The sequence below is a fragment of the Vulpes lagopus genome, chromosome 22, assembly GCF_018345385.1.
Source record: "Vulpes lagopus strain Blue_001 chromosome 22, ASM1834538v1, whole genome shotgun sequence".
In the NCBI taxonomy this organism is placed as follows: Eukaryota; Metazoa; Chordata; class Mammalia; order Carnivora; family Canidae; genus Vulpes; species Vulpes lagopus.
Window position 1 is genome coordinate 7584341 of NC_054845.1, and position 16545 is coordinate 7600885.

At 41.3% G+C, this 16545-nt stretch overlaps 1 protein-coding gene across 1 annotated transcript; it reads left to right on the forward strand.

Moving 5' to 3' along the window:
- The first annotated feature begins 205 nt into the window (after positions 1-205).
- LOC121480688 (39S ribosomal protein L14, mitochondrial) lies at positions 206-703 on the forward strand. Its single transcript, XM_041737491.1, has one exon. It carries the CDS (start codon positions 251-253, stop codon positions 584-586), a length of 336 nt encoding a protein of 111 aa, XP_041593425.1. The 5' UTR covers positions 206-250; the 3' UTR covers positions 587-703.
- Positions 704-16545: the final 15842 nt, after the last annotated feature.

Genomic DNA, 16545 nt, shown 5'->3' on the forward strand with positions numbered 1-16545 from the left:
GGCTTGTCTTTCTGTTTGTTCAAGTTGGTTCAGTAGGAGTTCACTGGATATTTGTTTTTTTGTAGGCATAATATCTACAGGCTTTGGGTGCATTGATAAAAAGCTGCGGGCTTACTGGTTGTAGGATTTGACCACTTGGAGTGTAAAGTAAGCTTGTCTCCTGCCAGAGGAGCTACAAAGGCTTATGGGGATACCAGCATTCAGCCAGCGCAGTTTCAGCACCACTGGGAGCTTCAGTGCAATTCAGAAGATGACGCGGGTCCGTGTGGTGGACAACAGTGCCCTGGGGAATACTCCATACCATCGCCCTCCTCGTTGCATCCATGTTTATAACAAGAGTGGGGTGGGCAAGGTGGGTGACCGGATACTGCTGGCCATCAAGGGACAGAAGAAAAAGGCGCTCATTGTGGGGCATCGCATGCCTGGCCCCCAGATGACCCCCAGGTTCGACTCCAACAATGTGGTCCTCATTGAGGACAATGGTAACCCTGTGGGCACTCGAATTAAGACACCCATCCCTACCAGTCTTCGCCAGAGGGAAGGCGAATTTTCCAAGGTGCTGGCCATTGCTCAGAACTTTGTGTGAGTGGGGCTCAGGCCGCTGACTGCAGGGGAATTCAGGGGAGGGCACTCTGGGCCCCCTTGGCTGGGGAACAGTGTCCTATGAAAAAATAAACCTTTTCATGTAAAAAAAAAAAAAAAAGCCAGAACGTTCTTCGGCCAGAACGTGTAGCCGGCAGCATGTAGAGCCTTGGAAGCACCACTTTCCATTCAGGAAAATAGACATGACTCAGGACCATGTCTCATTTCACCTGACTCTCCAGTGCTTTCTTGTAGATGTTAAGGTTCCTGTTGATACATAGAACACCTCCATCTAAAAATGCAGTTAATGACAAGAGTTTTAAGCAGAAAAGAAATAATAAACAAAGGAAATGGGCAAAGGTTTTGACTAGGCAAAGAGAACCACCCCAAGGGTTTGAGCTTAACAGTTGCAGGAGTTTCCATCTCCAAAGGATGGACCACATGGAGACATGATAGCCCTTGTTGCCCCAGAATATAAGAACAACTCACAGGTGTTGGTAAGTGGGAAGAAATCAGTTACTGTCCCCAGGCAGAAGAGCTGTTCCTGGGGACAAGTTTTTGCTGGAAGGTAATGGAGGTGGAGATGGTGAAATTGCTGGGGTTGTTTGGAAGCACAGAGTCATCCACAGGGTTGATAGTATAGAGACTAACTCAACAAGGCATAACTTCACAATTGGCAACTAAGGTTAGATAACTAACTGAAGCAATGTTTCAGGGGGCTTTCCATTGATGGCCTGGTAAACCTCAGATATGGATCAATTGTGTCTGGGTCTAATGCTTAAAAAATTTGCTTTTAACGTTTCAGAAAGAAAAAAATAGCTCAATGCAACTTCTTTTAGAGAAGTTATTCTTTTATATGGTTATCTAGAAATTAAATATAGATTGCTTTTATGTACCTGTGACTTTCTCATCAATTTCAAGTCACTCACAGTTAAGAAAATACCCTAATCTATCCATATGTACCATGGTTCCAGATATTTCTCTCCACCTTCCTATCGCTTTATATCTTTGTGCTTGGACGATGCCTTACAGCCTTTGCTGAGCCTATTCACCTGTACATGTATTCCTATTTGCCTATAATGGCCTCCTTGTTAGGAGACTAAACCAAATGAAATAGCTTAAGATAATGGCGTTAGGTCACATTGTACAGGCTTTTCCATTAATGTTATTTAATTACCATATCAGGTTTCAGAGTTGGTAGTGATTATATTTTCTTCCTAATTAAAATAAGCTCAGGAAAGTGTAGTGAAAGGATCTGGCCCAATTTATTTTGGAAATTTTTTGTTGAATAACCTCAAAAGACTTTCTAACTGTTGGATATGCAAGGTGGGGGCACTTTGAAGGTTGACTATAACTGGTGGGGGTACTTTCTTTGTACTCTAGTCTGTTGCAATGTCTGTAGAGGTCAGGATGTTTCTCCAGGCTCCTCAGCTTGTGGATACAAATGGAGACCACTATAAGTAAAACAACCCATATCCTTCTGCCTCTTGTCCTATCGGTTGACATAGGATCTGTAGTCCCACTTTGGAAACCTCACTCAGTTATTTCTGGGAGCCTCAGGGAGCTTCATACATGTTCACAAACCCTATTTTCATATAGTCTCCCATTCTGACTGTTCTTCAAGAATTTGTTCTTGGGGAGTACCATGTGACCTAGTTATTGGAATGACAGTACTGTCACAATAGTGCACACAGTGGTTCTATTAATTTGGTATGGATTTCCTTCTGGAGCAAAACTTGGTTTGAGTGGTAGAAGTTCAGATTTCTTCATCCAAAAGTATTTTGGCTGGTTTAAGACGTGTTCTATGCTGTAAGGTGCTACATGTCTGTATGAATTTCCTAAACCCAGTAATTCATTCAATATATGATATTTTCTTATCTGAAATACAATTAAAAGAAAAACTTATTTGCCTTCTTTAATTTAAAACAAAGAATAAACTCAACCTTTTAGATGGTGGTATCTGAAGCCAGGTTGAATTTTATATCTGGAGGAAAGGAGCTAAAAATCCAGCTGTTGATTTTTGTGCCTGTTTTTCTTAGTTATCCTCTTGAAGTTCAGTTAATAACTTTCTGTTACGCTACTAAAGGGATTTCTGGAACTGTGATGTCACATTGTAAATTTTCTTGTTTCAAAGTCCTTTTATTTATATTTGATCTTTATTAGGTCCCCCTGGAATAGAGAGAACCATGGTATTAGCCTCCTTTTGTATATGAAGACCCAGATGTTCAGGAATGCACTTGAACATCCAACATCATGAAGCTTGCGTGAGATGAAATCAGATTTTGCATCCAGATCTTCTGGTTCCAAATCTGACACTTTTCCTTAGGTGGCCTTTAGTGGGTGGGAACAAGCGTCCTTTTTCCTTTGTACTCAATATTTGGGCATTCTTTCTATGGGGATAGCAAGATTTGGTTGCTATTGATAGGTTGGCACACAAAGGAGGACACATGGCAATCTTGGTCTCCGTTCAGGGCTCTCTGACGAAGGAAAGAAACTATGAGACATATGAGCAGATGTTCAACATCACTCATCATCAGGGAAATGCGAATCAAAACTACAATGCAGTACTACCTTCTACCAGTCAGAATGACTAAAATAAAAAAAAAAACACACAGGAAACATAAAAGGTTGGTGATGTGGGGAAAAAACCCTCTCCTACACTGTTGGTGGGAATGAAAACTGGTACAGCCACTGGGAAAAGCAGTGTGAAGTTTCCTCAGAAAGTTAAAAATAGAACTACCTACAATCCAATGATTTACACTACTAGCCCCCCCCCCAAAATGCAAAAACAATTCAAAGGGATACATGCACCCCTAGGTATTATTTGCAATAGCCAAGATAAAGAAGCAGCCCAAGTGTCCATTGATTAATGAATATGTAGTGTAATATATATATACAGTGGAATATTATTCAGCCATAAAAAATAGAATCTTGCCATTTACAACAAGGATGGAACTAGAGGGTATAATGCCAAGTGAAATAAGCCAGAGAAAGACAAATGCCATATAATTTCACTCATATATGAATTTAAGAAACAGATGAGCAAAGGAGAAAAAAAGAAAAAGACAAACCAAGAAACACTCTTCATTATAGAGAACGGACTGATGTTTACCAGAGGGGAGGTGTTGGGGGGTGGGCATGGGTGAAATAGGTGATGGGGGTAGTGGAGTGCACCTCTTGTGATGAGCACCTGGTGTTGTATAGAAGTGTTGAATCACTATATTGTACACCTGAAGATAATATTACACTACAGGTTAACTACAGAAAACCTCTAACTTTGAGAGCCTACCATGTACCGAACATCAAACAGTTCTCCACAGCTGCCCTATGAAGTAGATCTTCTCACTGTTACAGATTCAAACAGGTTTAAGTAACTTGTCCAAGTCAGAACTGAGATCCAGCATTTCTTGTTCTTTCCATTATATCACAGTTGCCTCGTCTATGTGTTTAGAGAGAATTGGACAATAAAGGGATAAAGGAAACAAGTCATGGGAAAAAAAATACTGTCCTCAGGACGACAGTAGATAGTAGGGTCTTAATGTGTGTATGAACCTTATAAATCGTGAGGCTGGCCTGATTCCTCGGTGGAGGGGGCACTCCTGTACCATGTGACTTAAGAATCCCTGACAGATTCCTAAACAGTCTTAAAAATGTTTCTCCCACAAACGTGCTGGGGACTGTCCTGGAATCCTTTTTCAAATCCATATGCTTCTGGAAGGATAATTTACAGTAGGGTTAATTTGCTTCACAGAGATTAGGAAAGGGACATTGTGGCTCTCTGCCATGCACTCTCCAAGGTGGTCAAGGATAAAAACCACACAGCCAGTGTGTTGGAAAACAGTTGGTGTGTGGGAGCCGACCAGAGGTAGATTAGGTGAAGAGTGGGCCCAACAGAGGAAGAGGGGCATTAGCTGCTGGGGCCCCAAGGCCCTGTGTGAAAGAGATGAACAACTGAGAGAAGAGGTACCAGAGGCCTAGTTTTGCTTATTTTACCATTTATTCTAGTGCGAGTCCTATTTATAGACTTGTCCCTGACTTAATTTCCATGGAAATTCTAGAAGTGTTCCTTCATCATTAAAAGCAATGCATTTTATTGTCATAGACCAGAATTTCAAACATTCTGTGAATTCTGATTCATTATTTCTCCACTCGATAAACAGGATCACTCAGCAGCTAAACATTATCACTTGATTAATAAAAGCCTACTCCTGACAGTTCACTTTTGAGAAATACCACCTCATAATTACTTGTTCCTTTTCTTGATTCAGTAGCATACTAACATTTTGCTATTGATATTTGGCAGACTCTTGCTACTGCCACAACTGTTCCCTGAAATTCTCCTATTGTTAATCACACTCCTGCTGCTCCTGCAGACACTCATTTTAAGCTCACAGCACCATAAATAGGATTCTCAGCCCCTGCTGGCTGCCTCATTATCTTCTTCCAGTTTTTTTTTTTTACTGCGTTGCACCTACAACTGGTCGAGCATACACATAATTAATGTTTAGTTCTCTGCTTTCTCAGTCTGAATACAATATGCAGTTTCCTCCTAATACGTATGTGGTTTTACTTTTTAATTTTTAGCTAGCTCTTAAACCTGCCACCCACCATCATCTTGCACAAGGTGACAAAGCTTGGAAACCTTGGCCAGTGTGTGAAAAACAAGAGAACTTAGTGACATTGATCTGTCTGTAATTCTAGGACCCCATTTCTTTTCCCAAGTCTGGAGTTTCCTGCCTAGCCAAAGGGCAGAAGAGACTACACTTATATTTTGCATCCTGATTTTAAAAATAATTTTAAAAATTAGATATATAACTATATTAAGCCATACCCACTCTAAGAGGATCAGGTGTGGACAGGACGGCAGCATGCAGCCATCAGCTCATGCAGGGTTAGCTGCAGTTGTAGAGAGTGTCAGCCGCTGTCACACCCTTTCCTGATCACACCGCAGCTAATGAGTGAGCCCGGCAGAAGCACAAATCGCCAACCATCTGGGCTTGACTTGAGGCGTCTCTGGGGAAAGGACACTCCAGAGAACTCCTCCAAGTCTGCCTCTGTCACATTTGATCCCCCCCGCACCCCCCCAACATACCCAGTCTTGCCTCTTCCCCCTTGCCTTTCACAGGTGTTATCTCAGCACCTGCTTCCCAAGACTCCAACCCATGATGGACACTATTTTAAATAAGTCTACGCTCTTCTGGTTCCTTGAAGTTTCAGGAGAGGTGCCCAGGTGTCTCTTTGACTTCTGAGAAGCTCCACCCAGGCCAGGTTGGGGCAGCCAGGGTGGATGGGGCAGCTGACCCCAGATGAGGGCAAACACTGTAGGTCCGTTCACAGGGAGGCCTGTGGCTCTGGCTCCGACTTCTGCTAGAGGAGTGCTGTGAAGAGGCAGCTTTTGTCTTCCTCGGGAGACCTACCCTCCAGGTTAGAGCCTTGGAGATGAAAGGACTGCAGGCTGTTTATAGCCTGAGATCAGTTGTTGGGGCTTTGCATGCTGTACCTCCTTCTGGTCTCCACAGGGGAGCTAGAGCAGTGGTTAAAGTATGGGTGTTGTACTAAGGTGGGTCTGGGCTTTTAGTAGCTTTATGGAGATATAATTGGCATATAACGAACTACACATTTAAAGTGTTTGACCAGATAGATACCCACCCATGAAATAATTATTTCAGCATAATTATTTTGAAATCCATTGATGTCGTTGACCGTGCCAGTCATGCATTCCTTTGTACTGCAGAGTAAAATTTTATTGTGCGGATTTACCATAGTTTGTTTACCATTCACACTGACAGACATTTGAATTTCCAGGTTTTTGTTTGTTTGTTTTTTCAAGTATAAATAAAGCTGCTATGAACATTTGCGTGCAGGTTTTTGTGTTGCATTTGTGTTGGTTTCTCCAGGAAGAGATCAGCAAACTTTATAAGAGGACAGATAATTTAGGCCTTTCTGGACGTTTAATCTCTGTTGCAATTCCTCATTTCTGCCATTGAAGTATGAGAAAAGCCATTATCTACATGAATGAATGGCTGCATTCCAATAAAGCTTTATTTACAAAAACACAAAACTCTTGCTCTAGGCTAAATACGTAAAAGTGAGACTGATGGATCATATGGAAAGTGTATGTTTAACTTTTAAAAATCTGCCAAACTCTTTTCAAGAAAGGCTCACTTATTTTTGCAATCTCACTAGGAACATACAAGAGTTCTGGTTGTTCCTAATCTTCAGTGTTTAAAATTGGGTAGTGTGAGTCCTCCAATTCTGTTGCTTATCAAAATGACTTTGGCTGTGACAATGGCTTTGTCTTCCAACATGCATTTTAGAATTGGTTTGCCTGCATCTGAAAAAAACTTCCAGGATTTTGGAATTACATTTAATACATCAATCAGCTTGGGAAAAATTGACATCTTAACTATGTTGACTCTCACAATCTATGAAGATGTGTTTCATATTTATTGAGGTTATCGTTGATTTATTTCAGTGGCATTTTATAGTTTCCCACATATGCCACACATAATTTGTTAGATTTATACTTAAGTGTTTCATTTTTTTTTGGAGCTAATGTAAGTAAAACATTTTTTTTTGAATTTTCCATTTCATTGCTAATGTATAGAAGTATGATTTTTTTTTTTTTTGTATATTGATTTTGTATCCTGTGACCTTGATGCGCTTGTTCTAGGAGCTTTGTTGTACCTTCCTAGGGATTGTCTGTGCCATAACAATTATGTTAACCACATATAGGGATTTCTTTTTCATGCCTTATTGCATTGCCTAGGTTGCCCAGTATGATGCTGGAAAGGAGTAGGTAACAGACATGTGTGCCTTGTTCCTCTTCTTAGAAAGCACTGAGGGTTTGACCATTAAGAGTTATGTTGGCTGTAGGTTTCTTTGGTAGATGACTTTTATTAGATTAAGGAAGTTCCCTTTTATTCCTAGTTTGTGGAATTTTTTGTTGTTTTAATCATGAATGTATGTTGGATTTTTCAAATGCATTTTCTGAATCAACTGGTAATTTTTTTTTAAAGATCTTATTTATGACAGAAAGAGAGGGTATGTGTGTAACCAAGCACACAAGCAGGAGGAGGTGCAAAGGGAGAGGGAGAAGGAGGCTCCCGCTAAGCAGAGAGCCTGATATGGGGCTCCATCCCAGGACCCTGGGATCATGACCTGAGCCAAAGGCAGATATCTAACTGACTGAGCCACCCAGGCACCCCTCAATTTGTATCATCATGTGATTTTTCTTTTTATTCAGTTAGTACAATGGCTTATGTTAATTTTTGTGATGTTGAACCAACCATGCATTTCTGAGATACACCCCTCAGTTGTGACGTATTATTATTTCTACATATTGCTGGATTTAATTAGCTAATATTTTATTGAGGATTTTGGCATCTATGTTCATGAGGCAGAATGACTTATAGTTGTCTTTTTTTTGTACTATCTTCATCTAGTTTGGCAATGCTGCCTCAGAATATGAATTATTTTCTTGAAGAAATTGCAAAGCATTGGTGTTATTCACTTTCATTTTTGAAAGATATTTTCACTGGGTAAAGAATTCCAGGTCCTTCTCCACCCCCTTTCTTCTATTAGTACTTTGGAAACATTGCTTTACTGTTTTCTAACTTATATTGTTTCCCACAAGAAATATACTACGACTCTCTTTGTTTCTCCTTACATATCTTTTAAATTATGTGTGCTTTTAAGATTTTTATTTACCACTAGTTTTGAGAATTTGATTATGATGTGCCTTGTTAAATTTTCTTCATGTTTCTTTTCCTCTTTTCCGTTCCTTTCCTTTTCTTTTTTCTTTTTTTTTTTTTTTTTTGAGTGGGAAGACGGGAGGGGCAGAGGGAGAGATGGAGGAGAGGGAGAACCTTAAGCAGGCTCTGTGCTCAGCCAGACACTCCATCTCACAACCCAGAGGTCATGAGCTGAGCCGAAATCAAGAATTGGATGCTTTACCGGCTAACCACCCAAGCACCCCTTTTCATCTTTCTTTTGCTTGAAATTTGTTGAGCTTCTTGATCTGTTGAGTTATAGTTTTCATGAAATGTGGAAAAAATTTGACCATTATGTTTTAAAATATTTTCTGTGTCTTTCTGCCCTTTTAGGATACTAATTATCCATGTATCTAGCTCCTTGAAGTTGCCCCACAGTTCATGGATGCTCTGCTCATTTTTGGGGGGTCTTTTTTTTCTCTCAGTATTTCATTTTGGATAGTTTATATTGCTATATCTCCCTGTTCAGTAATTTTTGCCTTATGGTGACTAACCTGATGTTAATGCCATCAGTGTGGTTTTCATCTCAGACACCTCTTAAATATTCAGATTCAGTCATCTTTACATCTTCCATGTCTTAACATGTTTAACCTTTCCTCTAATTTACTGGATATATAGAATACAATTCTAATAATAGTTATGGTACAGTAACAATAATAAAATAATACAATGCTATTGTTTTACTGTCCTTATCTGCTATTTATCATCCATATAATGTATGAGCTCATTTTGGTTTTTCTTCCTATGGTTGTAGTTTTTTGGTGCTTTATATGCCTGGCAATTTTTTATTGGATGCCGGATACTGTGTATTATCTTAGTGGGTGCCAGACACTTTGTATTCCTTTAAATATTATGCAATATTTATTCTGCAATATTTTGCAATGCAGTTACTTAGAAACCCTTTGATGTTTTGTGCCTTGCTTTTAAGCTTTGTTAGAGCATTTAGTCAGGGATTATATTTTCCCTGCTACTTTAGGCAAGAAATTTAGTTCTCTAAGAAATGCTCCATGAATTATGAGGTTTTCTACTTTGTTGGGAGCAGACACTGTTCTTGATTCTGTGTGTGATCTCTGGACACTGTTCCCACCAATCATTTGCATATCTGCCACTCCCCACGCCCCTCATCTCACCCTTGCCAGATTTAGGTAGTTCCCTCAAATGCATGTGCTCGTTAGTCATCAACTGAACAGTTGGGGGATTCCTCTGCAAATTCTGGGGTTCTCTCTCTGTGTGGCTATCACCTGTCTAGTACTCTGTCCTATAAACATAAGCAATATGGGGTCCTCATAGATTAATTCTATATCCTTAACTCAGGGAGATCACTGTGTTTTGCTTGGACTTTTCCTCCCATCATAGTCTGGAAATTTTTCCAAGGAGTAAAGTTAGATATTTATATGGCCCATGTCTTTTATTTCCTGTGTCCCAGAGGTCATTATTCTTTGTTGCCTGATGTGTAATATAATGGGAGGATTTGTTTCATGTATTTTGTTTATTTTTTATAGTTGTTTCATGCATGAAAATAAATTTAATCTGTTACTTCATACTGGCCAGAAGTTCAAGTTGGAGATGAGAAAATAGATGAATAGAGCCTGCAACTTTGCTCAATCTTGAATCCTTCCATACCCTTAGATGTGGAATTGAAAGACTTGTGGAAATAGCCTCTGGCCCATATTCTATGGGAACACATGTCTAGCTGAGTTTGGCAAGTGCCAGCTCTCCTGCAGTTTATAACTTTCCCACTTGGCCTTTTGCCGTAGCTGTGATGTTGACTTTTTATCTCTGTGGCATGGCTGCCGGGCTATATTCCTATTCAGGGGTGACATAGGTACATGCTGTTGCTGACAGCCCTGTAAGGTGAGTAGATTCTTACTTTGAGTAGACTTCATTTTTATTAGGATGTAAGGCTCTACCTTCTACTTTGGGTTAATATTTTCATAATTTCCACATAGAGTAGATCGTGGATGCTCTGACTCTATAAGTCTCCAAAAATGCAGCAATAAATCTTACAAAAAACTGGTTTACACCATAAAGAGGCATAATTTAAAGTAGAAAATATGGTGGTTCTCTCTCTGGTCTATGAGGGAGGTACCCTGGACCTTGTCCCCTTATATGAACACAAGTGACCACGTTTCCCTCCTTCTCTGGGTACCAACCTCAGGTCCTTCGGTAATAGATACTGGCTGTTCTTGTGGCCCAGGATGACAGTAAGTGTCCTGGAACATGTCTTTAACTGCTCTTTCAGGATTGCACAGGGTACCCATTAGCTAAAGAGCAATGTTGTAATTGTGACAAATTTACACAAGAACTCTAGGAAAAAGGTGGAGGGATGGAGGAAACAAGAACAGCAGGGTGCTCTGCTATGGCTGTCATAAAGTATCAGACTAAATACAGTGGATTAAACAATAGAAATATATTTTCTTATGGCTGTAGAGGCTAGGAATCCAATACCAAAGTGCTGGGAGGTTTGGTTTCTCCCGAGACCTCTCTCCTTGGTTTGCAGGTGGCCATCTGCTCTGTATGTCCTTACGTGGCTTTTATCTGCGTGAGGGTAGCCCTGGTCTCTGCTGTGTCCTGATCTCTTCTTCCTATAAGGACACCTTTAGATTGGGTTAGGGCTCACCTTAACGACCTTAATTTAACTTAACTACCTTTTTGAAGGCCGAGTCTCAAACATAGTCACTGAGGTATAGGAGGTTAGGGCTTCAACATGTGAATTTGGGGGAGATGCAGTACAGTCCTTAATAAACAAGAGTGTTGATCTTTGTGATTCCATCTGATGGGTACACGGAAGTTCATTACATATTTCTACTTTTGCATTACGTTTGAAAATTTTCATAGTGAAGAATTAAAATACTAAGAAAGTTAAAGGGACTTGAGCTTACCTGGGGAAGAATTGTGCCCAAACAAGTATTTCTTTGTGTATTTATTCATGAAAACATTGCTTTCCTACTTATTGTCCTTTTGTGACACGGTCGACACATACGTGCACACCCACGTGCGCGCACACACACACACACACACACACACGTTGTAACCTTGAGCATCCTGAATTCTTGGAGCACAGTCCCTTCTATCCTCTTCCAGGACAATATCTCAACTACTATAAGGCTCTCCTAGACAACATAATAAAAATGGTAATTAGCAATTGTATAGGGTTTTGAAAAGGGATTGCACACGTTTCTCACATACTTCCCATTTGAGCCCCTGAGAGGCAGGCAGTATGAGTGATTTTATCCCCTAAGTAGGGATGAGGAAAGGAGTGTCTGGGTCAGTGTCTTGCAGTGCCCGACCAGGCATCCACTCTTCTGGTGCCAGCCGCAATGGCTTCCCATGGGGCTGTTGCCTTTGAGAGAGACCAAGGAGTTAGAACTTCATATTACTTTGCTCTCTATTGCAAGAAACTGTGGTTGAATGATGATACCTCTGGAAATGGCCCTTTTAAAACTGCTTCCAGGTTTTGTTAAATGTTACTACTTCAAATTGGCATGTTAATCTATCAATATCAAAACCGACTTTCATGTTTAGCTGATTGTGTTTAATACCCGAAGTGCTGAACCTTAAGATGGTTTTGCCCTTTTGGAAAGACTGAATTTATGACATGGACACACAGGACAATTTTATGCTGTGTAGTATATTTTGCTTTTTAATGCAACAGGCCCTTTAAGTATCACCTTTTTTAGGAATACTGCTTTTTCAGGTCTATTAATTATCTTGATATGAACTGAAATACTGTTCATTTCAAGAGAAGGCTAGGCTATAAATTAGGAAAATCTTCTCTGTGAACTTTTTACCTTCATTTCTTTCCTTTTATATATCCTTTCATCATTTTCATTAGGAAACAATTTATATGTACTGCAAGAATTCAGAATGATTTTTTTCCCCATGGACTAGAATACCAAATTCTACTTTCTCAGATAACATGTGCAATATCTCTCAAATAACATGAGAACTATTAGAAAAAGAAAAGCTGTTTTTCTCCTTCCTGTGGACTCTTTTCACTTCCCATCACCCATCCCAGGAAGGAGAGACCAACCTTGAGGGGGCTCCTAGAGCCTGAGCCCCTCTGGTGCTTGTCTCCACCTTGACTTCATTTGCTGGTTGGAATAAATAGTCTAAGGGTTGGGGCGCCTGGCTAGTTCAGTCAGTAGGGCATACAACTATTGACATTGAGGTTGTACGTTTGAGCCCCACATAGGGTATAGGGATTACTTAAAAATAAAATATTTAAAAACCAAAACAAGCTAGTTTAAGGGTTTCTATATCATTGATGGATTAGCCTGGATTTCTCTAGAGAAAGATGAGTTTGATGGTTAGAGTGGAGAGACCCAAGGTCCAGAAAGTCACTCTCAGAGAATAGGGAGAAAATGTGGCCTGAGGATTCCAAGTGGTAACACTATGCCCAACTTGTATGCAGGGGTCTCGTAAGGGATGGCTGGACAATGGCTGTGGCCCTGGATGCTACACGTTGAGGGCAGCAGTGAGGGTCACTGTGGCCAAGCCTGCTGCTGAAGAGAGCTGTGGGAGGCAGTGCCTCCGTGTGCTCAGATTGCAGGACTTGAGGGATAACAATAGGCCAGGCACAACATAGCAGTGTTGGGTAACAGGGGGAATGACAGCAATGATGACAACCACCATAAACTACCAAGTCCCAGTTCTGTTATGTCCTATTCATTCACTTATTTATTGTCCTCTGCTTAGTTTCTTATTATTTGTGGTGTGTGTAATAAATGGTTCAATGACTTTTGCTGGGGACTATTAAATCTCCCAGATTCTTTTTTAAAATTTTATTTATTCATGAGAAACACACAGAGAGAAGCAGAGGGAGAAGCAGGCTCCTGCAGGGAGCCCGATGTTGGACTCGATCTCAGGACCCCAGGATCATGACCTGAGCCAAAGGCAGACCTTCAGCTGTTGGGCCACACAGGAGCCGCTCTCCCAGATTCTTAAATGATGCCAAATCATCCCTGGTTCCAGTTTCTTGCCATCCTCTGCTCTGCTTCCTGTTTGTGTCTCAGACTTTGGCAGCATCCTCCTTTTATTCCCCCCAGAAGACACCTGTGTACAAAGAAACTTATTCATAGCTTCTAGATCTTTGTATCATTTGGAATGCTTTTGGCTGTGTTCTATTTTTCTGTTGCTGCTTAACAAAAAGCCCTGGAAAACTTAGTATTTTAAAATTTATTATCTCTCAAGGTTCTGGTTGATGGGATTCAGCCGAGTGGTTCTTGTTTAAGATCTTTCACGTGGTTACAGTGAGATGACCACTTTGGCTGGAGTCATCTGAAGCTTGATGGCTAAGCAATAGGAAACTAATATAAGAAAGAAGACAAGTAATTATAATGCAAAGTAGAAAAAGTTATGTAACAGTTTTAGAGCACTTTACATGTAGTTCAAAGGCCTTTCCCTGTTATCTCATGCACTGGTACATTAACTACATCCTGAGTTTTAACTAGACAACTATACAAGGGTACATGGTGGCTAGATTAAGAAAGACATTTATAGGAGAGACTATTATTGAAGGAAGAATGTGATTTCTGTGATTGTAAAAGATAGAAGGAAGGACTCTCCATTCTGAGGGAACAGCATAGACAAAAATTCCAGACCATGAGTGTAGGGTAAGAGGAAAATGGTCTAGGAACTAGAATAAGGGATACCCAGAAGACTGTAAGAAGGGAATAGTTTATGAAATAGAAGAAATTTTATAAGACTTAATCATTGGAGAAAGACATAAACCTATTTATTCACAGTTTGGAAGTCTTGGCTAAGTATGGCTTGTTCAGAGCAAAACACCTGTCTGCGAACCTTGTCTTCATACCTGTGCCTTTGATCATATTACTGAGTTGGGAAATCTACTTGTTATTCAAAATGGCAACAACTACTCCTGGCTGGAAAGAGTTGCTTTCTCTCAGTTCATCAGGAACAGGTTCTTGTTACTAGAGATCTAGAATTAGATACTAAGCCCAGTATATGAGGTGGAAATCATGAAATGTCAAATAACCTTTGAAAATCCCTTGGGAAAATACCATGGTGGGGATCAACATACCATCTCTTACAGGCTCAACAAAGTGGTTCTATAACTGAGATCCAGGTCAAGTGTCTGTGTTTAGACGACTTACTGTACCAAAAAATAAAAACAAAACAAACTCTGCATGTTTGAATAGAATAGCTCAGCAAGATGTTCATATCATGGGAGGCACGTGGGCACCAAGTGGCCAAGGGAACAATGGATTCACAGTCCCACTTGGGGAAGGTCAGTAGGTGGAAAGCTACGTAGCTATTTTTCATTCTTGTTCTCTCGCTCTCATTCCCTCTAACATCATACTTGCCCCTTGTGAAGCAGAAATAAGTGGATATTGAGCATGTAGATGATTATTCACCTACTGGTGGCAGGGACCATCTTTCCCTTTTGGAGAGCCTGGGCTGAATAGCTGGAGGAGAAATTTGGAAGACTCCTCATGTCCTCACATCTTGAGTCTGGCAAGCGGCCAGCTTCCCTTCCTTTCTGCCCTGCTCTGGTTCCTTTTCAGAGTCAACGGTGAGTGGCAGACTGAAGGTAACTCTAGTCCCCAAATGGGCCAGCTGCCAAGTGGCCACTAGAGACCCAAACACTGCTTCCCAGTTGACAAGCACTTACTGAACTCTTTGTGGCAGGGGCACTGGAAAACAGGACTGAGTTACAAACCACGTCTCAACCAGAAACCAAGAGTTTAACCCCTGTCCTCATTCTTTGCACCTTATGACACACATAAAAAATTATGTCTGCCTCACGTGCTTGTAGTGTGCTGTGTGGTAGCTCCCGGTAGATTGCTTTCACATAAAGCTATCAGCAAACTACGAATTCTTGAAGTAAGGAGACATGCAGAAGGATCATGACAAAAATATTTGGAAAGCACAGTTTCAAGTGTTATATAAATTTGGGGCCACACGAGGAGTAAGTGGTGGCATGAAGAGTGGCAGTGGTGGCATGAGGAGTGGTGGCAGCTGCACGAGGAGCCGCCACCCGGTTGGGCCTGCCTGCCCCCCTCCATCTCTTGCCTGTGGCTGCTGAGGTCAACATGTGCTGCTCTCGCCACAGGTCGGGGCCAGGCTGCACACACAGCTCCACAGAGCCACCCAGGGGAGGTGTGGGACAGTCCCAGTGTGGGTGGAGTGGGGTGCGCTCTGCTGTCTAAGTGGCAGGGATTGTGGGGACCCTGGCCCATGCAAGCCCACCGCAGTCATGCTCTGCATTGTCTGTTCTGGGGCCTTGCATGCTGGAACCCCATCCCCCGCAGTTCTCTACTCCTAGCCTGACTTGGTGCATGGCTGCAGGCGCCCCCAAGTCCCTGGTGTCCAGCCTCATTGACTCACGTGCTACCCCCTGCACTGCCATGTGCCAGAGCAATTGGAGGGTGGCAAGGCTGCACCGTCACCCTAGCGTGCAGGTGCCCAGGTGGAGTGGCAGGAGGTTAGGTCAAATCCTCCCTTCCCTGACGACCTTGCCGTGTCATGGGCCCTGCTTGGTCAGCAGCCTAGACAAGTACCTATAGTGCTTACTATTTAGTTTAACCCCATACAGATCCTATGGGGTAGGTACTATTATACCCATTTTATTTATGGGAAAACCAAGGCACTGAGAAGGCAAGAGCCTTATCCAGAGTAACACAGCCATTAGTTACTAGTGGAGGCAGAATTTGACACAGGAAGGTCATCCGTAGGATTCTGGAATAGATTTTAAATCCATCATGTAATCATTTATTAGGGTAATGTTAGTCTCAGAAAATGGGTTTGGAAGTGTTCCCTCCTCTTCAATTTTTTGGAATAGTTTTAGAAGGACAAAGGTTATTTCTTATTTCAATGTTTGGTGGAATTTACCTGTGAAACCATCTGCTCTTGGACTTTTGTTTGTTGGGCGGTTTTGGTTACAGATTCAATCTCCTTACTAGAAATTGATCTATTCGTATTTGCTATTTCTTCATGATTTGGTCTTGGAAAATAGTGTATTTCCATGAATTTATCCATTTCATCTAGGTTATCCAATTTGTTGTAGCTTTGTTGTAGATTCCAATTAAGATCAATCACTGTCCCTTCCAAAGCAATCAAGCAACCATCCCTTAAAGGATGGTGTCATACTGGGGACTTAGCGTAAGGTTCTGTTGATGGCAACTGGCCACTTAGCTGATGCAGCCTTGGAGCCCGTGCCATTGGGCAC

Bases quoted from the DNA above. Each gene is read 5' to 3' on its own strand.
- LOC121480688 (XM_041737491.1), top strand. From the start codon at position 251: ATGACGCGGGTCCGTGTGGTGGACAACAGTGCCCTGGGGAATACTCCA.